General features: G+C 35.1%; 1 protein-coding gene across 4 annotated transcripts in view; it reads left to right on the top strand.

Annotated features, from left to right (window-relative positions):
* TBC1D19 (TBC1 domain family member 19) overlaps positions 1–26,791 on the top strand; it is a 195,232-nt gene that overhangs the window by 75,183 nt on the left and 93,258 nt on the right. For all 4 annotated transcript variants that reach the window (XR_010111939.1, XR_010111940.1, XM_034958400.3 and 1 more), the window contains exons 8-12: positions 2,587–2,697; positions 9,326–9,398; positions 15,129–15,167; positions 16,766–16,878; positions 26,425–26,499. Coding sequence is in view for 2 of the 4 variants with exons in the window: in XM_034958400.3 (XP_034814291.1) it covers positions 2,587–2,697; positions 9,326–9,398; positions 15,129–15,167; positions 16,766–16,878; positions 26,425–26,499 (411 nt within the window). In the remaining 2 variants the exon portion in view is untranslated. The remainder of the gene's footprint in view (positions 1–2,586; positions 2,698–9,325; positions 9,399–15,128; positions 15,168–16,765; positions 16,879–26,424; positions 26,500–26,791) is intronic.

Raw genomic sequence — 26,791 nt, forward strand, 5'->3', positions numbered from 1 at the left:
CTTCTTCTTCTTCTTCTTCTCCTTCTCCTTCTCCTCCTTCTCCTTCTCCTCCTTCTTCTTCTCTTCTTCCTCTTCTTCTTCTTCTTCTTCATTTATTTATTTATTTTTATTTTACTTTAAGTTCTGGGGTACATGTGCAGAATGTGCAGTTTTGTTACATAGGTATACATGTGCCATGGTGGTTTGCTGCACCCATCAACCTGTCACCTGCATTAGGTATTTCTCCTAATGCTGTCCCTCCCCTTGCCTCTGACCCCCTGACAGGCCCCGGTGTGTGATGTTTTCCTCCCTGTGTCCATGTGTTTTCATTGTTCAACTCTCACTTATGAGTGAGAACATGCAGTGTTTGGTTTTCTGTTCTTGTGATAGTTTGCTGAGAGTGATGGTTTCCAGCTTCATCCATGTCCCTGCAAAGGACATGAACTCATCCTTTTTTATGGCTATGTAGTATTCCATGGTGTATATGTGCCACATTTTCTTTATCTAGTCTATGATTTATGGGCATTTGGGTTGGTTCCAAGTCTTTGCTATTGTGAATGGTGCCTCAGTAAACATACATGTGCATGTGTCTTTATAGTAGAATGATTTATAATCCTTTGGGTATATACCCAGTAATGGGATGGCTGGGTCAAATGGTATTTCTAGTTCTAGATCCTTGAGGAATCGCCACACTGTCTTCCACAATGGTTGAACTAGTTTACACTCCCACCAACAGTGTAAAAGCATTCCTATTTCTCCACATCCTCTCCAGCATCTATTGTTTCCTGACTTTTTAATGATCATCATTCTAACTGGTGTGAGATGGTTTCTCATTGTGGTTTTGATTTGCATTTCTCTAATTAGCAGTAATGATGAGCATTTTTTATATGTTTCTTGGCTGCATAAATGTCTTCTTTTGAGAAGTGTCTGTTCATATCCTTTGGCCACTTTTTGATGGGGTTATTTGTATTTTTCTTGTAAATGTGTTTAAGTTCTTTGTAGATTCTGGATATTAGTCCTTTGTCAGATGGATAGATTGCAAAATTTTTCTCCCATTCTGTAGGTTGCCTGTTCACTCTGATGATAGTTTCTTTTGCTGTGCAGAAGCTCTTTGGTTTAATTAGATCCCATTTGTCAATTTTGGCTTTTGTTGCCATTGCTTTTGGTGTTTTAAGACATGAAGTCTTTGCCCATGCCTGTGTCCTGAATGGTATTGCTTAGATTTTCTTCTAGGATTCCTATAGTTTTAGTTCTTATGTTTAAGTCTTTAATGCATATTGAGTTTATTTTTGTATAAGGTGTAAGGAAGGCATCCAGTTTAAGTTTTCTGCATATGACTAGCCAGTTTTCCCAGCACCATTTATTAAATAGGCAATCTTTTCCCCATTGCTTGCTTGTATCAGGTTTGTCAGAGATCAGATGGTTGTAGATGTGTGGTGTTGTTTCGGTGGCCTCTGTTCTGTTCCATTGGCCTATATATCTGTTTTTGTACCAGTACCAGTCTGTTTTGGTTACTGTAGCCTTGTAGTATGGTTTGAAGTTAGGAAATGTGATGCCTCCAGCTTTGTTCTTTTGGCTTAGGATTGTCTTGACTATGCGGGCTCTTTTTTGGTTCCATATGAAGTTTAAAGTAGTTTTTTCCGATTCTGTGAAGAAAGTCAGTGGTAGCTTTGGGGATAGCATTGAATCTATAAATTACTTTGGGCAGTATGGCCATTTTCACGATATTGATTCTTCCCATCCATGAGCATGGAATGTTTTTCCATTTGTTTGTGTCCTCTCTTATTTCGTTGAGCAGTGGTTTGTAGTTCTCCTTGAAGAGGTTCTTCACATCCCTTGTAAATTGTATTGCTAGGTATTTTATTCCTTAGTAGCAATTGTGAATGGGAATTCATTTATGATTTGGCTCTCTGTTTGTCTGTTATTGGTGTATAGGAATGCTTGTGATTTTTGAACATTGATTTTGTATCCTGAAACTTTGCTATAGATTTTGGGCTGAGACGATGGGGTTTTCTAAATATACAATCATGTCATCTGCAAACAGACAATTTGACTTCCACTCTTCCTATTTGAATACCCTTTATTTCTTTCTCTTGCCTGATTGTCCTGGCCAGAACTTCCAATATTATGTTGAATAGGAGTGGTGAGAGAGATGCCTTGCAATCTTACTTCATCATCTTTCTACAAATATTGTCAATTTGTTTTTAAATGTGTTAGAATTGATTCTAAAATTTTTCCTGATAAATATTACAATCAAGCAAGATTTTTTTCTTATCACCTTCTCTGGTAAAGTATTATAATCAAGCAATTTTTATTTTTTCTAACCACCAAAAAGTTTTTATTTTTAAGTAAATTCTTAACTTGGTAGAGTTTTGTATTGTAGATCATTCATTGGAATATAAAACCATCCTAATTAAAGTATATTTATGGCATTATATTTTAACATTTCAATATACTTTTATACTATTTTAGAATGTAATTAAAGTATGTGCATCACCCAAATAGTAATTAATTTTGTGGTGATACACTAAGAATATCCCTGCTAATTTTATAAGTGTAAACATCCTGGAAAGAAACTAACCAATTTTGTTGGATTTGTTTTTAAAGGTATTAATTAATCTTCGCAACCCAAATTATGAAAACGGTGATTCTCTTAGTTTCAGGACTCATTTGGGTTTAATTCAAGTTCCACTGAAAGTAAAAGACATCCCTGAATTGGTAAGTATAGAAACTTAAACATCATTTAGAAGATAACCATTAGAAAAACGTTTTAATACAGCATGTATGTAAAGCAATAGGGTAATCTACTCATTAAACAAATTAATAAAGTGACGTTGATTCTTTTATTGCAAATATGTATATAGAGAGAGCAAGTTGTTTTGCTAATAGGACTAAAAATGAGTTTGCATTGACATATAAATGCTTTTGCTTATTTTGTATTTTAATAAGCAGCATAGATTTATGAGACAGCTTGTTGGGATTCAGTTGTCTGGTGGATGGTTATAAAACTGATTGAGACAAATTGTGAGTTTTATAAAATTATTTTTTAAGAAGTACATTTTATTTAATTTCACAAACTTTTATGGAGCTTGTAACAAGATGAGGCACTTAGGGAGATGGAGAACATAAGAATTAATTAGAGACTGGCTTTGCTCTGGAGACCGTAATATTTTTGTGAGGAAGCTCATTTTAAAATGAAAAGTAGGGAGATTTCCTGATGGTGGAATTAAGAAATTATCACTCCTTCTTTCAAAGTCACCCTAAAACAATAAGGAGCGTAGAAATATAAATACTGTCTTTGGTGAAACTAGGAAGCCACTTATAACTCTGGGCATTAATGTATTAAGATAGAGCACTGATGATAAATGACTTAAACAGGGGAGAAGATCAAACCTAAATGTCTCTAGAAGATAGAAAGTGTGAATGAGATTAAAGTATATTTATGGCATTATATTTTTTGCCAGTCATCAGTTTATTATCTTTCAGCTCCAAATTCTCCTTTTTGCTCTGCTTTATCATGCTGGAGCCGGACCCTATAAACGTTTCCCCTTTGCCAGCAGGCCTGATGTTAGGGTTTGTCAACAGAAGGTTCTAGAGGGACACTGCAAGGCCATAGCAGGAGGCAGGGGCTTCCATTTCTAGTTCCTGTATGTAGGAGTCAGCAGATTGGGATGCAGGAGGTTCAATAACACTCACCTCAGTAGTCCTCAATAGTCCAGCTCTAAGCTGCCCCTTGACAAGTTTTTCCACTACCCCTGGTCTGCCTTTGTGTGGCAGCTACACTGCCCCTCTACAGAGGTATGAATCTCAGCATTCAGGGCCAGGGGACCCTTTTCTAAGTTCTTAGTTTCTTCTTTGTTTACTTTCCTTTAGCCTAGAAGTCATAGTTGCTTTCTGCATTTGCTTCTTCTGTTTTTCCCTGTTCACATTTCTGGTATGACCTATTTCCTGACTAGACACTGACTGATGCAAGAAGCAATATGATTTTCTCCATAGAGCCTTAGAAATGTTCAAGAAATGGAGGTACCACATGTCAGAGGAAACCATAGTGAGCCATAGGGCTGAAAATGTAGATTGTGTGAAAGTCTGGATCAGGAGAAGTTAGTCCCCCAGATTCCCATCACCATGCCTACTCAGATGACTCCTCCTCCCCCACAGAAGACCAGAGGTGTATTCACTAGAGATCCAGATGCAGAAAGACTGTGCACTCGGAGGCCTCAGACATAGAGCAGGACAGGAATGAGCTATTGAAAACAGCAATTAAGTGAAAGTCTGCTGAATGGTGAGATTAATACTCTCATTCTTAACACCACTACCCTACTTTCCCCACCCTCCACCTTCTTTTTCCTTACCCTCAACCAACTCTAGAATGCCAGAGAAAAGACTAACAAGGATTCAGGGAACCCTTACAAAAAAGAGGTTGGCTGGCTATAAAATTGCCTCACAGTGAAGCCTACTGCATTCTATGCCTGACCCTTGCCGACAGAGCTTCCAGTCAGTTTTTTATTACCTCATTTCTAAATCGGAACGACCAACCTAGAAACCCCAGACTTTTGAATTCTTCCAGTATGAGAGGCAGAGACCAAACTAAAGCAAAACCAAACAACAACAACAATAACAAAACCCAAACAGCCAAATTAGGGAATGACCACTAATAGGCATTTCAGGTTCTGATTTACATTGACACTCACAGGATGCAATAGACGATAACCTGGCCCCAGGTTCACTTAAATTTGTGAATGAAACAGAATGGAAAACAGCATGACAGTATACTAGCATGCCATTACCAGGTACATAATCACGGAGAGTCCTTACAGCCATCCAAATGCTACTTCCCAACCCTCACAAGGAAGGTATGCAACTGAAAATGACAAGTCACATAGGCACAACATAGGGAAGTCTCATACACAATAGGAATCATTTCTTGTAATGCACATAAGCATAGCTTCCAAGTCCTCTCAAGAGATACCACACAGGTGGCTAAGGCCTGTGTTTTCCAGTCAGTTTTTATACTCTACTCACAGTTTTCCATTTCAGATGTCGTTTACCAGTCAAGGATCATATGTTTTCAGTAAATAACATTGCTTAGCAATATAGTGGGGACATTTCTCTTAGAATTTTTTTTTGTGATTCAGTACACTTTTAGGGCAACAGTGATGGGAGAAGGTAAACCCAATGTCATCTTCAAATGGACATGTTAACCATTTATTCCCAGAAGGAGACTTTAATGAAACCATTAATATTCTCAGAAAGATAAGATATTACTCAAAACAAGAACAGAATTTCATTAATGCAAGAAAACACTTGAGAATGAAAAGGAGGTTTTGGGATTAAGAATATAGTATGCCAAAAAATACATATCAATAGATGAGTTGAAAACAAAGCTGAGGAAATCTTTATCAGAAGATGAAGCAAAAAGCCAAAGAAATGAAAAACAGGAGGGAAAAGATTTCTTAAATTACAAGATCAATCTACAAAGATTTTATCTGACCAAAAGGAGTTCCAGAAAAGGGAAACAGAGGGAATGTAATTAAGTTTATAAGAATTTAAGCAAGATGTGGCTCTCCAGTGAAAAGGCTTACCAAGTACCCAGTGCCGTGAATGAAAGAAGATCCCCACCAAGGCACTTGAAAACGAGAAAAATGAATTTTTTTTATAAAAGAAAAGCAGAGTATATACAGTGTCAGGAATCAGTGTGGCATCTTACTCTCAGCAGCAACACTGGAAGCCAGAAGATTTTGAAGTAATGTCTTTAAAAACCTGAGTGATTTCAAGCCTGGAATTCTATATGTAACCAACAATCAGTCAAATGTTAAGGAGGAGTAAACATTTTCTGATGTACTGATCTAAAATATTTACTCTTATTTAGGGAGCTCTTGGTAGAAGTGCTTCAAACAAGGTCATAAACAAGAAGCAAAACATGGGACCCAGAAAACAGGATCCCAACCAAAGAGAAAGAGAGTTTCCCAGAAATGATAGTGAAGAGAAGTTCCAGGACAAAGGCTGTACAACTGGACTGAAACACAACAATCCTAGATTGGAGCAGGAGGTTGGAAGGTTCCAGGATGGATGCCTGCAAGAAAAACACCAAAAGTACAGATGATCTCACAGACTTGACCACATGCAAAGTTATATTAAGGAGGGTCTTTTCAGAGTTGTTATGGGTTTAAGAAAAAGACGTAAATGATTAGAGAAAATTGTATAAGTGAAAAATCAGTTTAATTATAAACAGTGTGGAAAAAAGTATAAGAATGAAAACATTGATAAGTACCACATGCCTCACCAGTGAAACATTTACATAGTCACAATAATGCAAACTTTTAATATGGATTTAATTAAGAATTAATGATGACTGAAAGATGGAAAGAATGTGCATGAGCTAAAATCCTCATTTTCCATATAAAATCAATAGATGATATCTGAAACTGCCGCATGTAGAGGCAATTTCATATGAATATTAGGTGATGACACTCTGAAACCAGCCAACTTGAAGGAGTTTGCTAGGTAAAAAAGCAGGGAAAGGATAATTTAGACAAAGTTTCAGCTTATGTGTGAATGAGACTACTATGTATTCTGTCTGTCTGAAGAGACCCTAAACTGATGCGAATGCATTCTTAGCTATTGGAGAACCAAAAGCTTGTAGCTAATTTTCAAGAAATTGTAGCTATATGATTAAGAGTATAGTTAGTCCTTTTATTCCTCAGTCATTATGGGTAGTTGTCCCTGCCTTGCCTATATCATGCAGCCTGGCAATATAATGATTCTGACTCCAGGATACATGGTTTATCTGTGACCCTGGTCTGTCTGTGCGAGTATTGAACTTGGTGAGGCTCAGTGAGTCCTGTGATCCTGTAATGGATAGCCCTTAAACCTAATTACAAGGTTAAGTAGACTCATACATATTAAACAGAAATTCCTTATAACTGAGATGTATTAACTCTAAAGTGTAGTTGTGATAAATTCCTATTTACTAATTTGGTTATGTGGAGACAGCTAGTTAGGACTAGAGCTAAGTAGTGTGGTTCAATATTTATTGAACCCTTTTGTTATGTCAGGCCCTATGCCAAGTAGTAAAGCAGAGTGCAAATGTATGTAAGAGACAGTGCTTGTCTTCCAAGAGCTGCAGGCTAGTGGAGAGGTGGGCAGTAAAAATACAGTTTCAATATGATGTGATTGTGTGCTTGGGTAGAGGTTGATAAAGGATAATATATGTGCATAAAAAGTTGTTTATATCAGCCTGGAATGTCAAGGGAGGCTTCTCTGAAGATGTCATACCTGGGGTGAGTTTTGAAGGAAATCTGAGATTAGGGTCCATGTCTGCTGACATTGAGTTAAAAATAGTCCAGAGCAATGAAGTAGGAAATTGATGTCCAGAGTTCTGTTCATGCTTTTTAACATGTCCTAGCCTAAGTAAAACTCTCCATTTTAATTATAGAACCTAATATTAAAGCATTTGTTGGGTATAAGTCCCTTTTGCAGTATGAAGATTAAGGTTATTTTTAAAAAGAAAAATACAAATGATTTCAATTACAGAAGAGTGCCTTAAAATAAATGGAAAACAATGGTTGAAAATGGAAGAATAACACATTTTTACCTCTTCAGTCATTAGAAATTGGTAACATAAGATGCAGTACTTTTTTTTTTTTTTTTTTTTTTTTGCAGTTGTAAGATTTAATAGAGTGAAAACAGAGCTCCCACACAATGGGAGGGGACGCAAAGAGGGTTGCCCACTCCCAGCTCGAATGCCTGGGTTTATATCCCGATCATTGTCCCTCCCCCTGTGCTCTCAGGCGATACATGATTTGACTATTTCTTTACCTCCTGCTTTTAGCCTAAGTTGTATTTTAGTGAGCCCTCTTTACTACCTGGTTGGTCAAGTGTGAGCTGAGTTACAAGCCCCGTGTTTAAAGGTGGGTGCATTCACCTTCCCAGCTAGGCTTAGGAATTCTTGGTTGGCCTAGGAAATCCAGCTAGTCCTGGCTCTCAGTCCTCACTCTCAACAGGAAAACCCGAGTGCTGTTGGGGAGGTTGGCCGACGATCGCTCTAACTGCTTCCTGCTGAACTGGGGCATAGTAGGGGTCGTGCAGTTGAGATTTCCTTGGAAGGGGTGCCTTCGATGTCATTAACATCAGAACATGGGCTAGCAGGCCAGTCCAGGGGTCTGCGGTAGATCTTAGTCATGGACAAGATGCAGTACTTTTTAAAGGGTAGATAAAGATTAAAAATTGAAATATAGTAGTAGTTATTTAAAATCTATACAAAATGAAATGTGTATATGTGTATGTTAGGCTGAATAACTGTCTTGTAAAGGACATTAATAAATCACTAACTTAAGTAATAATAGATAATTAGTAAGGATTAAAACTAATTCCATCTTTTAAAGGACAAGGAAGTATGGGTTTAGCAATTAGAATATTTAACAAAATGCTGAGGAAAATATTAATAGAAATATTTAATTACTTTGGGCATAAAAATGTGCATAATGTGAGGTTTTTATATATTTAAAAAATACCAGACAAACATTATTATTTTTCTTAGACATTACTAGATAAGTAGAGGAAGTCTGGAGAATAAATCTGATTTATCCTTATTTTAGCAGAGCACTTGATGGTCCAATTGTACTTAAAAATTAATTTAAGTTGTTTTGGATATTTGCAGTGTTTAGTTGATTAAGATCTGAGTGAAGTACAGTAACATAGAAAGCACAAATACAGGATCATAATGGTAATTTTAGACAATGATTTTAGAAGATAAAATTGGTAAGTGATATGCATACTGAGTGTTTGTATGTGTGTGTGTGTGTTTCAGGAAAGGTTTAAAGTTAGTTTTTTACTGAAAGGATAATTATCATTCCTTACCTTACTGAGTAGTCTGTTACCTAAAAAGGCAAAATCAAGAACTGTTTTTGGAAAACAGTTCTTTTAAACAATGGCAGCACTCATTGGTCAAAAGGCAAGAAGTAAAACTTTTATTAGGTAGGAAAAATTAGGAGAAAGAAAAATATCGCTAATGGCTCTCCATTTGGATAAACATTATATGTTTGTGTCTTTCCCATTATATATTTATATTTCCTAAATGCTTATATCTTTTCTATTCATGATTATTTTATATGAAAATAATAAATATTATATAGTAATCACTGGTTATTCTGTTCCTTAATTTTGGACTAATGCCTTATTATTTAGATGTTTAATATGTCCTTTTCTTTTTTAGGTATTTGAATAAAGCAAAGCCTCATTTCACACTGTGATTTTTATTCAAGCTAATGTTAAGGCAAAGGTGATCTTTTAACAATGTGCAGCAAAGTCTGAGATCTATGTTAATTCTACATATGTTATTTTTCAGAAAGAATGCTTTGTGGAACTTGGCTTAAATATAGGACAACTGGGTATAGATGATTCTACACAAGTGCCTCCTGGTTAGTATTTTTCCAACGGCATATAATTAATGATAAATGAGAGTGAGCCTAAGGTTTATATTGCTATTTCCAAGTTAATCTAGCAATTTTTTTATATCTGAAAACTAAGCATGCTTTTGCCTCTTCTTGGTTACTGTTATTTATTGAATAGAATCCTGTATGTTGTAATTATTAGACTTCAACTAAGTTTTGTCTTTTTATTTGAAAGTCTTTAAAATGATTTTGAAAAGTCATTAGACATATATAAGTCATTTTTGTTGTCAGAATCTTTACTGGCAACATCCTTTCCTGGCCATCAGCATCTGTTTTTACTTTTGTATCACCAAGTTAAGTGAACACTGACGTCTACCTTGAGTCAACTTAGGCTTTAAAAATAGTGTGTTTTAAACCTTAATAATCCAAGCAGTTTTCCTAACTTTTCCCTTTTTGTGCATAAATTCAATGTACTTTTTATTAAATACTACACTGGTATTTAGCTATAATAAAAACGAAGTACAAATTTACTTGAAGTATGGGAGCCCCGAATTGTAGTGGAAATAATACTAGATAGGGGTTAGGAGACTATTCTAGTCTTTCCTCTGCCACTGGCTAACTGTGTAACTTGCACAAGTCACTATGCATCTTTGGACTTGTTTCTTCCTCTATAAAATAAATAAGTTGGCTCTTACCACTATTATAATAGCAATATTACATAATTATTACTATTATTATTACTATGTAATCAGAAATAACCATTGAGCACATACTATATGTTGCATCTATATCGTCTCATTTTAACCTCTCAGCAACTTTATATGGTATCAATTTTCATTTTTAAATACTTTATTAATGTATAATGCATATAAAAGAATACATCTATAATAAGAGGACAGCTTAATGAATTTTTACAAATTGAATACACCTATTAAAATACCCAGAACACTAAACAGAAGCCCTCCTCCTACCCTCTTTCAATCTGTAATCCCCATTGCAAAGATTACTATTCTGATTTCTGGCAGCACAGATTAGTTTTTCAAATTCTTGAACTTCATATGAATAGAAGCATACAGTGTGTCTCTGTGATGTTTGACTTCTTTTGTTCAAATTATATTTGTGACATTTGGCCATGTTGTTATATGTGTTTATAGATCATTTGCTTTCCGGTGTTCCACTGGATGCATATACCACACATTTATTTATCTATTCTATGGTTGATAAATATTTGGGAAGTTGCAAGTTTGAGGATAGTACAGATAAGGCTACTATGATCATTCTAGTATGTGTTTTTTGGTGAACGTATCTATATTCTGCTGTGGAGTATATACCTGGGAGTGCATTTTCTAGGTCCTAGAAATATTCATTCATTCATTCATTCATATTCATATTTGTATATGTTCATTTTTAGTAAATAACTGCCAGTGAGTTTTCAAAAGTGTTAGTACCAGTTTACACTTCCACCAACAATGTGTGAGAGTCGTAGTTTTGCTGTATGTCCTCACTAATGCTTGGTGTATTTCATCTTTGTCTTAGTCAATCTGGCAGAGTATAGTGGTATTGCAGTATGGTTTTAATTTTCTTATATAATGTGATGTAGGATTATTATCTCTATATTAAAGTTGAAGATGTGGAGATGTTAAGTAACTTGCTCCAGGTCACAAAACTAGTAAGTGGTAGAGCCAGGATTCAAAACTAAGCAATCTGTCTCCAAAGTCTGCTACCCTGTGCTGCCTCCCTCCTGCCACCTTTGACAGCTTTTTCTTATTTTATAAGAAGATGTAAAATATCATATAAAATAAAATATCTTATACTTTTATTAATGGCAAATGATAGTCATATAAGAAAAGGAAAGGAAGTAGTAACACAGCCTTGAATTATATTTTTATTTTTTACTTTTGAAATAATCTTTGAGTTATTTAAAATTATTCTAAATCTCATAGTATCTATGCTTTAGAAGACTTAATATACTGTATTTTTAAACTACAGTGCAGATTTTCCTTCTTTGATTCATTCATAATATAACAAATGTGTTTTGAGACCCTGCTGAGGGCCAGGGACTGGTGAATGCAGAGATATACATAGAATACATAGACATAAGACATAATCTCTGCTTTTAGGGGAAAAAATAGTGGTAAGTGACAGATAAGATACAGTGTGGTATTTGCTGTTATTACATTTAAAGGGCAGTTGGAGCATAGAATACTAAGCCTGCTTGAAGGAGGCCGACGACCTCTTATTTTATATTTTAGTCTGTGTCTTTCACTTCGATTAAGTTGGAAATGTAATGCTAATGTTTGAAAATGTTGCTAATACTTGTGTTTGGCTAGAGGCAAGTTTTTTATATTCAGAATTAAGTTTAAGCGTGGCTTAAGGGAATTGTGTTCTTACGCATCTTTAAAACCTCTGTTACCTATGTTTTATCATTACTGCTATTCAATTATTATATTTGAAATGCACTTCTTACTTATGAGCTTTTATATAAAAGTCAGGAGAAAAAATCCTTACAATTATACTATAGAATCCTTATTTAACAATAATAAAAAAAGTCATAGCCATTATTTCTACAAACTCTCATGAACATGCATTGCATTTATTTTAAATACACACACACACACACACATGCACACACATTTACTATGGAAACCATTTATAAGACTGATGTTAACAGAGTGAGCAAGCTCAGCATTCTTTCATACGCCTTCATGATAAAGGAGGTCATATGTCTGATATTATTGTCTGAGTGTACGTAATAATGAATCTTATTAGATGAGGGTTCTACTAAATAGACATTTTCTTTCTAAAAGAAAAAATCATACTCAGTTAGTGCAGTATTTCCTGAAGTGTTATACTCAGGAGCACTCATAAGATGCCCTGTGAAAAAGAGAATCTTGTTGTCAAATAGGGTTTGAGAAGGGCTGTATTGTATACCTTCTTAAGATACACAGTGTATGTTACTATCTTATAAAGACTATAAGAAGTCTTAACTAAATTATTTTAGCTTTGCATCTTCCAAGATCATTTTAACAGAAGTTTTTTCCTGAGCAAGATCTATTAATATAGATGCATCTGTTAACATAATGGTCCTCAGGGCACTCTGAAAAACACAGAATTAGAGTATAAGTTGGAGATTTTGGTTCTGACTTTTTAGGCTTCTTATTCTTAGGACAGAAAATAGCATTTAAAAAGCAAAATTATTGTATTTCACATAATTGAATAGTTAAATTTTTTAAAGAAGTCTGTTTGATTATTGTTATTTCATACTACTTTGGGTAATAAAGCACTGTTATCATCTAGTAATATCCTCTGCTTTTATTAGAAAATGAGAATTGGCTGGCAACTTATTTTTACTTGATTATTCAACTGTTCTTTATTCATTCAGTGAAAATTATGAATATAAAACATTTCTTGGCATATTATGAGAAGAAAATCTTGAACTGTATAAACTACATTGATTGAAATGAACATAAAGGATTATAATTTTAATCTTAAGAGAAATTTTAACTTAATCCTTAGTCAAGGAGGATGAAAAGAATCGAGTTGTTATGGGCAGTTTTGTGATGTGCTTATCAAGATAACTGAGAAGAACCAGTTATGGGGTTCTATGTGAAAACTATCTCCAGTGCCTGTAATATACTGTTTGTTATTTTCTGAAAGTTTACTGAACTTCGCCCCACTATAGTATGCTGCAGTATTACATCTGCTGTTTCATGCTATTATAGTGTTCACTGAAGCATTGTCTGCTTTGGTCACTAAGTCTCAGAAATCATAGCTGATTAAAATGAAACTGTATTGTTACTATATACATATATATGTAGACTATATATATTTTTATATATAATCATTTTATATATATAAATGATTTATGTTACAGATCCCAGACACTTTCCTTAGTCATTGTATAATCTGTTCAACTAATTACTTCAGAAATATTAGGACTACAGTAAACTAAAAGAATAAGGCATTCTGGCTCAAATACTCTAGTGAAAAAACAGCTTTATGGATTATTTTTTAAAACTAAAAAATTATCTAATACTGAAAATGTACCACACATACATTAATATTTCTTTGATTAAGAGAATTCTTCTGATTTTTCCTTAGTGTTGCAATTTTATATTTCAAAACTAGAGTTTTCAAGTACTGCAGGTAATAGAAAAATGACTGCTAATTTTTAAATAACTTTTATAGAAGTACAACATACATACTGGATAGTATACAAATCACGTATATACAGATCAGTGAATTTTTACAAAGTGAACACACTTGTGTAACCTCCAGCTAGACCAAGAAACAGAATATTACCAGCATCTCAGAAGCCCCCTTAGGCACACATTCAGATTCTGTCACTCTCATGGGTAAAAACTATTCTGCCTTCTGACATCATAGATTAGTTTTGCTTATTTTTGTACTTTATAGAAATGAAATCATATAGTATATACTCTTTTGTGTTTGGCTTCTTTTGCTTTTCTTTATAATATTCAAGGTGTTGTAGAGAATTATAAATCATTCATTCTCATTGCTGTATTGTAATCTATTGTATGAATATGCCACTATCTAGTATCCTGCTGATGGTATTGATTACATTTTAGGTTATTATCAGTGGTGGTGCTGTGAATATTCTTGTACATGTCTCTTGGTGCACATAGGTATGCATTAGGGTTTATAACTGAGAGTGGATTGCTAATTATCATAGGATATGCACATATGTTCAGTGTTAGTAGCTATTGCTGGACACTTTTCCACAGTGTTTGTACCAAGTTCTACTCCCACTAGCTTTGTATGAGAAATTCATTTGCTCCACATCTTTTACATTTAGAATTGTCAGTCTTTTCATTTTAGCTATTGTGGTGGTTGTGTATTTCATAGTGGTTTTAATTGCATTTCCCTGAAGACCAATGTGGTTGAGCAACTTTTCATATATTTATTGGTCCTTCAGGTCACTTCTTTTGTGAAGAGCCTCTATTTAAGTCTTTTGCCTGTTCGTGTCTGAGAGTCATCTGTCTTTGTCTACCAGGAGTTCTTTATATATTCTGAATAGGAGTCTTTTGCCAGATATATGTACAGCAAATATATTCTTCCACTCTGTTACTTACATTTTCGCTCTCTTAACAGTGCTTTTGATGAACAGAAGTTTTTTTTAAAAATGTAATATAGTCTAGTTCATGAATCTTTTTCCATTATGATTGCTACTTAAAAAAATCTCATCATAGAATCTTTTAAAATGGCATTTGTAGAGCAAGATTTTTCCTATATAGTAGTAAGGCTTTTATTAGATATGCTTTTATTAGATAACCAATGGTAGATTGGAGTGGAAGTAGGATTTTGTAAATGAAGCTGTCAATAAGTTTTGTTTTTCTTTAAGAAAAAAATTAAAGATGAATGAATAGGAACATTTTTATATTATGAGAAGATGTTTTAACAAAGGGAAAATTCATTCATCAATGTTTTGTTTGATTAAATGCTCATAACTGTTTTAATTTTAAACAAAAAATTGATTAGCTTTATTATGAGATGTTTTAACAAAGGGAAAATTCATTCATCAATTTTTTGTTTGATTAAATGCTCATAACTCTGTTTTAATTTTAAAAAATTTAGAAAAAACTTTTTTACATATAAGATATTCTTGTAGTTTTCTGTAGAGCCATCTGGCTTTAAAAATCATTAAATGTATCAATACCAGAAAAATGTATCTAATGTTGTTCTAAATGTGATTGCTCAACTCATGTCTAATAATTTTATTTTTTTTTTAATTTTTAGAACTTTTTGAAAATGAGCATGTACGTATTGGGCAAAAAGGTAAGCTTTTAATTATAAATGTTATTATTTCTGAAAAGTGAGACAGTCCCAGGTAAATGTCTGCCTCAAATAACCTCCAAGTGAAATTTAATCTCTGAAAAGTGAAAAACCTAAAGAGGGGTAATATTTAACCATGTAGATTACATAATGAGAATCTTTATAAGTAGGGAAAATGCATCATTTTGGCTTTGTCAATAAATGTCAGAGAAAGAAGTACACAGCTGGTTCACTAAAAAGGAAATGCAGACACATATTCCTCAGGGATGTTAGCTTAATCCATTCGGCAGTAGAATTTCATTTTAAAATCAAAGAGGCAGGTTCTGTCTTTGATGCACCCACACACCTCTCATTAGAGTTAATGGGAATATGCTCCCGCATCAGGAGAAAATATAACTGTAATGGTTCCCAGTGACCATTCACAGTGGTGTGGCTTAATAACCAAAGTGGCTCTTAGTATTCTGGGGAATAGTTTTTCCCTATCTTTTGAAGATTCTTTTCCTTGTTTTTATAAATCCTTTTTTGTCTTTGAGATATGAAGTACAGATTGGTCTTTGTGTCAGAATGAACCTTCTATGGCAATTATATTGTCATGTACCAAATCCCTACTTCAATTTTTAAAAATTGTATTTATTTAGAATTTATTTGTATGATTTGACACTTTTGTTAAGAGCAATTTCAAATTAAAGAATATGCTTCATCTCTTTTTTATTTCATGATTCCTTTGTTTCTTCTGCTCATGTCATTTTCATTTAATATAAGATTTTTTTTAAGAAGAAAATATAAGAAAACAATACTGGTTAGATAAACATTAGCAGTTGTTTTGGTATGTCTTTTTTTGGTTTTGCTTCATTTTGTTTTTTTGGACCTTTATTTCCAGACTGAATAGCTGACATTTTTATTAAAGAAAATAAAAATTAAAATGAAAGCAAAAGATAACATATTGATTATGTGAACTTGGCTTTTTAAGAATAATTTGAGCCTTCTTGCAAGGTTATGAGATCTTTGTTTCTACGTCTTTAAAAATCCCTGTTTTCTGTTGATTTTGGCAAATAACTAAGAAGTCATTTAATAGAATAGATAGCTAACATTCTTATATATTGTAATTCTTAGGCATGAAACTTCATGTACCATACATTTCCAAATATTAGAACATTCATGATGTAGTAGAATATGCATAAGAAATTTGGGGTTTCTGTAGCTATAAATTAACTTGATAATGGAATCTAAAAATTATTTAATATATATATATATATACACACACACACACACACACACATGCAGACACACACACACACACAATACTAGTTTCAGATCCATGGAGCTATAGTTAAAACGTAGTGATCTCAAAGTCCTTACATTAAGTCCCTCCTTATCCACACTGGGTAGGAGGTGGAAGAGCTTAAGGCTTGCAACTGGGAGGGCTGCAAATAGGGCTGTATTGAAATCCAGAGAATAAATTTTAAAAGGTAAAGATACGGTGTAATTATGTTAGATAGAAAGACTGAATATCAGCTTCCCAAAAGATTTATAATTGAAGATTTCAGTGATGTTTCTTACATTCTGAGTTTTCAAAGGAGATTTTCATATACTTTTGATAGTTCTAGCAGAACAAGATAGTGCTGCTGCTCAACAGTACATCAGACAAGGAAGTCCCACGGCACTGAGAGCTGAATTGTGGGCTCTCATTTTGAATATTTCCAGCCAACCTGAGGTAAGAAGAAAAAAAGGGTGGGTCAGATTTTAGCTTTGGGGTATTTATTTTTCAAAGACCAGTTATTCAAAATTGAAAAAACTTTTGTTTCTTAATCTATTATTAACCCCCTTTTTAAATTTTCAAAATCACTATAGTTTTATGTTCTAAAATAAGATTTAACATATAATTTAATATTGTCTGCTTAATATTGAAGTTTTTGTTATTAATAATTAATGAAATGGTGTGACCTTACATATACAACAAAACAGTAAGTAAAATTTTGAGAAGTGGAGACTGACAATTTAGATCTGTGAAGATGTGTGGTTGAATACGGATGTTAGACTACGGAGAAATAAAGAAAGGCAACTCAGGTTAAGTAAATGGATTCTTTGTCCCTATAGGTACTTTTGAAATATGCACTATTTTTATGGTTCTAGAAATTGACAGATTAAGTGGGAATGTTATTTTTCTATATGTAAGAACATTTTATTTTAGGAAATATGAATATGAAAAGAGATCACCAGCAGATGGGTAATAGATTAAATAAAGCAAAATTATGTAAGACATTGATTCTTGAAATATTCTTAGTGGGAATTTTTTTGTTTGTTTTTTGCTTAAGCCCATTAATCATAGAAGTTATCCATTTAAAAAATTTTAATGAATAGCACACTAATAGTTTTCTAGTCTGGTGTTTAAAAACATGGGTTTTGGAATCATACAGACCTGGTTTCAACTTCTAGCTCACCCAGCTTACTAGAAATATATCATTGAGCAAGTACTTAAATTTCTTCAAACCTCAGTTAACCCACACTTAAATATAGGTAATAATATTTATATCACATAATCGTCAGAATTAAATGAAATAACGTACATGTACTTTTAACATAGTGCCTGGAACATAAATGATCACCATTAATAAAAGTAATCATAAGAGTTACATATTACATTTAATCATGTTATAAATTAATTATAATTAATAATGATGTTTTTAAAGAAAATCAAATATTATTAATATTGTTATAAAAACTATACCAACTTAACTGTTAACTATGCCAACTTAACTGTATAGAAATTGTATTAACAAATTCTATCTCTTCGCAGAAGAATCACTGCCATTTCTAAAACAAATTTAGAATATTTCCAGAAGTATCATCCTAATGACCCCACATAATAATAAAATAATAATCCCAGGTAATCATTTTTTACAGTGTTCAAAAATCATTTTTACTACTTGTAGCTGTTTTCTTGTAAAAAGAAAAAAATTTTTAAGGTGATTTTTACCCTTGAATTTTGGAGCTAATAGCTATCTGAGTTTTCTAATTGCAAAGTGACAAGTCTATTCAATATCTGTAAATAGAAATTAATATTTTCAGAAAAGCAACCCTGATTTTTTTATTAAAGCATCTTTTATCATTTACAGTTAATTTCAGCTATAAAAGTGTGACCCCAATGAACTATAGCAGTTCCAAAATAATTGTTGTAGGTGGTACTTTAGAGAGACAGAAAGAGAGAAGGAAAAAGAATACTACTTCTTATTAGGAATACCTTATTAGAATTTTTTGTTGAATCGCTTTTCAATCACATAAAATAAGCTGCACATATAATTGTAGTCATAGTTGAGGAGTTAGACATAAATGGAAGATTCTACATTTCACAAACATAAAGCTATTCTTTAAAATCTATTTCAATACAAAGGCTTTGGATATAATACTTGTGGTTCCTAGTAGTTAATTCTTTTCATACTTTGAATAGAATATTATCTAACTTTCATTTTTTAAAGAAAATCTATGATAGGTTTAAGAAGATTGCTTTTTTATATTTCCTTTTCTACACATTTCTAGGTATGTGTCAAAATATCCATATATAGTAAACATTGTTCATATTTTAAAAATTTTTAAATTTCAGTTTGCTAAATTAAAGACAGAAAATGTTCTTCTACTTTTGCTCTAGGTACTTGCTTACTGATAACAATAGCCAAGACTAATATTAACATTTAAGATTTTCTTTAATAATTTCTTAGGAAGGTTCTTACAACCTTACATTGGCTCTTAACGATGCCTGATCTGCCTAGATTTTTGTGGTCAGCTCACTTAGTCTTCACGGTGCCTGTTTCTGACCTTCACTCTCTTCAGTCCCTTCTCTTCAGTCTTAGCAAAATACTTAACCTCCTGATACTTAGAGAAAACAGAAGTCATCATTAGAAATTCATTCAAATTCTTCCTGCCAAACTTGTAAACTTAATTGCATCAGTACCTGGTCCTTTCCTCAACTACTTTTACTTAAATGAAAGAAATGTCAGGCTGGGCACAGTGGCTCAGGCCTGTAATCCCAGCATTTTGGAAGGCTGAGCCAGGTGAATCACCTGATTTTGTGAGTTTGAGACCAGCCTGGCCAACGTGGAGAAACCCTGACTCTACTAAAAATACAAAAAATTAGCCAGGCATGGTAGTGCATGCCTGTAATCCCAGCTACTTGGGAGGCTGAGGCAGGAGAATGTCGTGAACCCGGGAGGCAGAGCTTGTAGTGAGCAGAGATCGCGCCACTGCACTCCAGCCTGGGCAACAGAGCAAGACTCTGTCTCAAAAAAAAAAAAAATAAGAAATATCTACCTCTTATACCTGTTGTCAGTGTTTAACCTCATTGACTATTCCTTTATTGAAATATTCCTTTGCTTTTGTGACACAGTGCTCTTTCTGGCATTCTTCATTTGTGGAGGGTCTTCTTTGTCTTATCAGTTAGGATTCTTGAGGGTCTGTCTCTTCTTCATACATTCCTTAGCAAATATTACAAACTCCCAAAGCCTCAGTTACCAGTTACCTCAAATCTATATGCCTTCTTCTCAGATCTCTCTTTTCTAAACTTTAAATGCAGCTGCTTAGTGAACCGAAGCACTCGTATATCTCACAAGCACCTCAAATTCAAGATGTCAACACTCTTCCTAAATTCCTTTTTCAGTACCACTGTCCATCAAGGAACCATAGCCAGAAACCTGGTGTCATCCCTAGCTCCTGAATATCATATTGTATTACTCGATAATTATACTACTCAATAATTCCTTCTTGATTTAACTCCTAAACATGTTTCACTACCACTCTCATTTCAAAATACCATCATTTCTTGCCTGGATTAAAAAAAAACAAAACCTTCTACCTTATCTTTCTGACTTCAGCCTTGTTCCCTATAAATCCTTTTTTTTTTTTTTTTTTTTTTGAGACGAAGTCTCACTCTGTCGTCTAGGCTGGAGGGCAGTGGTGCGATCTTGGCTTACTGCAAGCTCCGCCTCCCAGGTTCACGCCATTCTCCTGCCTCAGCCTCCCGATTAGCTGGGACTACAGGTGCCCGCCACTACACCGGCTAATTTTTTTTTGTATTTTTCAGTAGAGACAGGGTTACACCATGTTAGCCAGGATGGTCTTGATCTCCTGACCTCATGATCCGCCTGCCTCGGCCTCCCAATACCCTGCTTTTTTAAAAACTGAAATCTGGTGATATGGTTTGGCTGTGTCCCCACCCAAATCTTGAATTGTACTTATAATTCCCATGTGTCATGGGAGGGACTAGGTGGAGATAATTAAATCATGGGAGCAGTTTCTCCCATCCTGTTCTCATGATAGTGAGTGAGTTCTCACGAGATCTGATGGTTTGGTTTTATAAGGGGTTTCCCCCTTCACTGGGCACTCATTCTCTTCCCTGCTGCCCTGTGAAGAGGTGCCTTCTGCTATGATTGTAAATTTCCTGAGGCCTCCTCAGCCATGTGGAACTGTGAGTCAATTAAACGTCTTTCCTTTATAAATTATCCAGTCTTGGGTATTTCTTCATAACAGCATGAGAATGGACTCATATAGTAAATTGGTACTGTAGAGAGTGGGGTGCTGCTATAGATATCTGAAAATGTGGAAGCGACTTTGGAACTAGTTAACAGGCAGAAGTTGGAATAGTTTGGAGGGCTCAGAAGAAGACAGGAAAATGTGGGAAAGTTTGGAACTTCCTAGAGACTTGTTGAATGGCATTGACCAAAATGTTGATAGTGATATGGACAATGAAGTCCAGGCTGAGATGGTCTCAGATGGAGATGAGGAACTTGTTGGGAACTGGAATAAAGGGGATTCTTGTTATGCTTTAGCAAAGAGACTGGCAGCATTTTGTCCCTACCCTAGGGATCTGTGTAACTTTCGTCAGTCGAGAAAAATGACAAGACAAGTCTCAATTATTTTAGGAGGTTTGTTTGCCAAAGTTAAGGATGTGCATCCTGGAAACAGGTCTACGCCTTCTCCAAAGGTGATTTTGAGGGCTCCAAATTTAAAGGGGAAAGAGCGAGGTATTGAGAAGTACACAATTTTTATGTAAGAGGTGGGCAGGGAAAAATAGTTATTCATGCCTTTGCCTGGCTCAGCGAAACTGCTTTTTTTTTTTTCAACCTCAGATGACATAGACAAATGGAGTGAGGAAAAATGTGGAGAATCTGCATTTTTATATGAGATAACATAGAAAAAAATGGGGTAGGGAAACAATCAGATATGCATTTGTCTGGTGGGCAGGGAGGTGACTGCACCTGTAAAAATAAGCTATCAGCTTACATTGCCATAGTGAAATTTTAACAGAAACACCTTAAAGATCTTTGAGCTCACTAGGAATTTCCTTGTGGGTAAAATATGGGGGAGGTATGTAGCTTTTCGTCTTATAATCATCTTTTTTAGGAAACAAAAGGGGAGGCAGTTTTGCATGACCCAGTCCCTAGCTTGACTTTTCCCTTTAGCTTAGTGATTTGGGGACCCCAAGATTTATTTTCCTTTCACACTTTGCACTTGAGAGAGTTAATTTAGGGTAAGTATCTGGTGGAAGAAATTTCTAAGCAGCAAAGCATTGAAGAGGTGACAGAGCATAAAATTTTGGAAAATTTGCAGCCTGACAATGTGGTAGAAAAGAAATACCCATTTTCTGGGTAGAAATTCAAGCTGGCTGCATAAATTTGCATAAGTAATGAGGAGCCAAATGCTAATTGCCAAGACCATGGGGAAAATGCCTCCAGGGCATGTCAGAGACCTTGACAGCAGCCCCTCCCATCACAGGCTCAGAGGCTTAGGAGGGAAAAATGGTTTCCTGAGCCAAGCCCCGGGCCCCCCTGCTCTGTGCAGCCTCAGGACATGGTGCCCTGTGTCCCATGCTTCAGCTCCAGCCATGACTAAAAGGGGCCAAGGTACAGGTCAGGCCACTGCTTCAGAGGGTGCAAGCTCCAAGACTTGGCAGCTTCCATGTGGTGGTGGTCTAGCAGGTACACAGAAGTCAAGAATTGGGGTTTGGGAACCTCCATCTGAATTTCAAAGGATATATGAAAATGCCTGGATATCCAGGCAGAAGTCTGCTGCAGGGATGGAGCCCTCATGGAGAACCTCTGGTAGGGCAGTACAGAAGGGAAATGTGGGTTGGAGCCCCCACACAGAGTCCCCACTGGGGCACTGCCTACTGGAGCTGTGAGAAGAGAGCCACCATCCTCCAGACCCCAGAATGGTAGATTCACTAACAGCTTGCACTGTGTGCCTGGAAAAGCTGCAGACACCCAATGCCAGCCTGTGAAAGCAGCTGTGAGTGGGGCTGTACTCTGTAAAGCCACAGGGGCAGAGCTGGCCAAGGCCATGGGAGTCTACCTCTTGCATCAGCGTAGTTAATGCTGGAATGAGTTGAAACTTTGGAGGACTGTTGGAAGGGCATGATTGTGTTTTGAATTGTGAGGACACGAGATTTGGGAGGGGCCAGGGTGGAATGATATCATTTGGCTGTGTCCCCATCCAAATCTCATCTTGAATTATAGTTCTCATAATCCCCACATGTCATGGATGGGACCAGGTGGACATAATTGAATCATGGGTGTGGTTTCCTCCATTTTGTTCTCGTGGTAGTGAGTTAGTTCTCGTAAGATCTGATGGTTTTATAAGGGGCTTCCCCCTTTGCTGGGCACTCATTCTCTCCCCTGTGGCCCTGTGAAGAGGTGCCTTCCACCATGATTGTAAGTTTTCTGAGGCTTCCACAGCCATGTGGAAGTGTGAACCAATTAAACCTCTTTCCTTTACAAATTACCCAGTCTCAGGTATTTCTTCATAGCAGCATGATAATGGACTAATACATCTGATATCTCAGCTCTTCTGGTTAAACACTTTTAAAAATCCTGTATTTTAAACACCTTAACATACTTTCTCTTTACCCTATGTTTGTACATGTTCCATCTACTTTTAAAAAAATCTTTTTTTCTGCCTTTTCCTTCCTCTCTACTCACTCCTTCTCATAGCACTGTACATTCTCAAGTCTTTTCTATCTTAGGAATAAAAGTAAATCTTAAACCTCATGTCTTTCCTAGCCATCTCTCTCTCCCTTTCCTTCCTTTCACAGCTACACCTGTGAAACAAAATTCTGTGCTAGACTTAATTTCATTAATTACTTGATTGTATTAATATGAGTTAAGTAATGCTGAGTTAATCACTTGATCTCATTAATTACTCAGTTGATTGTAGTCTGACATACACCCACCCCCACTACATGACTACAACTACCCTAATTAAAGTCACCAAGGAATAGTGGACATATTTTAGTTCTTATACCTACAGTATTGATACCAGTGCCTATTTGATCCTTGAAATATTCTTGGTCTTAACTTTAGTTCACCCTGTTTTCTTAGCTGTTCTTTCTCTCGTTTTTCTTTATTTAGTCTCCATTTGGATTTCTCTGCTGGCTCTTAAGTGCATGTATTTCTCAGAATTCCATTTTGATCTTATTCTATTCATTTTCCCTGAACTGTCTCATCCACAAGTCACCTATTCCCTAATGGCTTCAACTCTGTTTTCAATCCAAGAAAGATAATCTAATAGAAAAATAGGTATATGTTATGAATGACAAATCATTGAAATGGAAATTCAAATGGCCAATAAATATAAGAAAGATTCTTCAACTATATTGAGTTGGGAAAGTGCAAATTAATACAAAAATGAGATGTTTCTCATGCATGAAAATGTTTAAAAGAGGTGAGTACATAGATAAAATGTGCTCTCGTGTTGCTGGTGGGAATTTGAATTGATTTTTTTTCTGAGATTAGTCAGGCAATTTGTGGCCCAGTTTAAGATACATAGAGCCTTGGCCGGGCGTGGTGGCTCACGCCTGTAATCCCAGCACTTTGGGAGGCTGAGGCGGGCAGATCACCAGGTTCAGGAGATGGAGACCATCCTGGCTAACACGGTGAAACCCCGTCTCTAATAAAAATACAAAAAACAAAAAAAAATCAGGCGGGTATGGTGCTGGGCACCTGTAGTCCCAGCTACTCGGGAGGCTGGGGCAGGAGAATGGCGTGAACCCAGGAGGCGGAGGTTGCAGTGCACCGAGATCGTGCCACTGCACTCCAGCCTGGGCGACAGAGTGAGATGCCGTCTCAGAAAAAAAAAAAATATATATATATATACAGCCTTCAGTCTATAATCCTGCCTTTGCCAATTTATTCTGTAGATATAAAAACATAATGCCTAAGGATATTTATTACAACATTATTTGTAGGGACAAACAACCTGAGTATCCATCTATAGGGATATGATTAAACAAATTGTGACAAATCTATACCACAGCTTTAAACATATTAAAATGTATGTAACTATTAAAAAGAATGAGTTAAATGTGTATTGTTTAACAAGAAAGAAAACCATGATATGGCATTAGGTTAGAGAAGCTGAATAATGACTATGATATGATTCCATTTCATATTGAAAAACGACAACACAAACGCCCAACTATGATTACATAGTCATATAAGCATGGAGATAGGTATAAGCATGGAAGAATACAAATTACAAATAACACCACAAATACAATATCAAATACAAATAATATTAATTATTTTGGGACGGTTGAATGGAAGGAAAAAGGATGTTTAACTTTTTCTTTATTTTACTCTAGATTGTTTCACTTGTTTTAATGGTCATATATTAGTTTGTAATTTTAAACTTATTTTTAAATAGAGGCAAACCCCTAAACGTAGCTTTTGCATTACTCTACTTATGCCAACTGGCAGGAATTGATATTTGAATTAGGTGCTGTTTCTACCATTAAGGAGCCTGCATTCTAGCCAGAGAGATAGATTCAGTAGATACAATGGAATATAAATAAAATAGTAAAATAATTTTGCTTTAGTTAAAAAATGAAAACATCAATAAGGACCAATTAAGGCTTTTTAATTAAAATTTAAATGACTAAAAATAGCCAGTAAATGCCCTGATCATCATTAGGCAAAGAGCACTTTGACTCAAGCCAAAGAACTATGTATTAAACATCTTTTGCAATGAAGAAATCATATTTCAGGAAACACAGAGTCAGATTTTATCCTGGCAAGGCAGCTACATGCAGTAAATATTCCTCCTTGCCTCAGACGACCCTATCCCACAACTCTTCTGTGAGGTCAGGAGGAGTCATACGGATCCACTGTCCTAAATTGCCTTTGGGTTTGAGAGGAGGCTAGGGCTAAAGTGCCTGAGAGGTGAAAGGAGGGATTTGGAGCAATACACATGTCAGCTAAAGCAACGAGATACTATTTGCATCTCTTGTTAGCATAACTATTACCTAGTTGATCCCTACCTTCATCCTTAATGCCCTGACCAACTATGAACCTGATGCTTAACTTGATTACTGTCTCTAGTCCCTCCTCCCCCTTCTTCCTTTCCTCCCTTATTCTCTCCACTTTCCATTTTCCCTCTTTTCCACTTCTTATTCTCTATTACATTAGCCTAATCTCATCGTTGTGCAGTTAATCAGATTTTATAATATTATGTGGCCATATTCTTGTATTTATTTATTTATTTATTTATTTATTTATTTATTTTAGAGACTGGGTCTCAGTCTGTTGCCCAGGCTGGAGAGCAGTGGCTCAATCATAACTCACTGTAACCTCAAACTCCTGAGCTCAAGCATATGGGACCATATTCTAATATTAAAAGCTGACTTTATATCCTATATGATTGCTTTTACTACCAGGAGTTCTTTGTTATGCTTAAACTTTTTATTTTGTAATAATTTAGATATTAGAAAGGCAGTATAAAGTAATCCTTCTGAGTTTTTTGTATAGGTTGTGGGGCCAGGTTTCTTGAGGTTAAATGTTACTAGCTTTATGGCCTTGGATAGCAAGTTACTTTTCTCTCTTGGCTTCAGTTTCTCAAGCATAAATGGGAATAATAATCACTGACCTAATTCATTTTGTTGGTTTGGGATTAAATGAGTTAACTCATGTAAAGTGGGTAAAATAGTGCCTGGCACCTATAAGTACTTAATAAATACTGTATTTGCTATTAAAGTTAAATTATAGTTAACTTAGCAAATATTGACGGAATACTCACCAGGTGCCAGATGTTATCCTAAGTGATAGAAGTAAGTATATTTGTTGAACATCTACTATTAGTCAGGCGTGAGGGTTATAGTAGTGACTAACACTGAGTTCCTGCCCTTCTTAGTGTTTAGAATACTATTATTATTTGAGTTTAAGGCTGACTTTATAAATGTGATTGACCTTTAATTTTTTTGTTTTACTTTTAAATTTAGGATGTCTTGTATTATGAGCAGCTTAAGACCAATGTGATACAACATGACCTTTTGGTGGACAGTCTAATCTATAAAGTAAGTAAAAGTCAGCTTAGTTTTTCCTTTTCATTAATATAATTTAAAATTGAGATTCTTCAGTATGCAGAGCCTGTGCTATGTATAATGATATATATTAACCTTGAAAAATAATTTTAAGTGATTAGATTTATACATATAAAGTTAAAGTTGGTGTTCAAAATTTGCAGTTTGCATTCTCTGTTATCTTCTTTCCCTTTGAAGCTGTCTTCATGATTCTTTCCTAGTCCTCCTATTTTTTTATTAAGATAAGCATTTCTTATATCTCTAAATTCAAGCTTTCTACACAAAC

The sequence above is a fragment of the Pan paniscus genome, chromosome 3 (assembly GCF_029289425.2).
Source record: "Pan paniscus chromosome 3, NHGRI_mPanPan1-v2.0_pri, whole genome shotgun sequence".
NCBI classification, from domain to species: domain Eukaryota; kingdom Metazoa; phylum Chordata; class Mammalia; order Primates; family Hominidae; genus Pan; species Pan paniscus.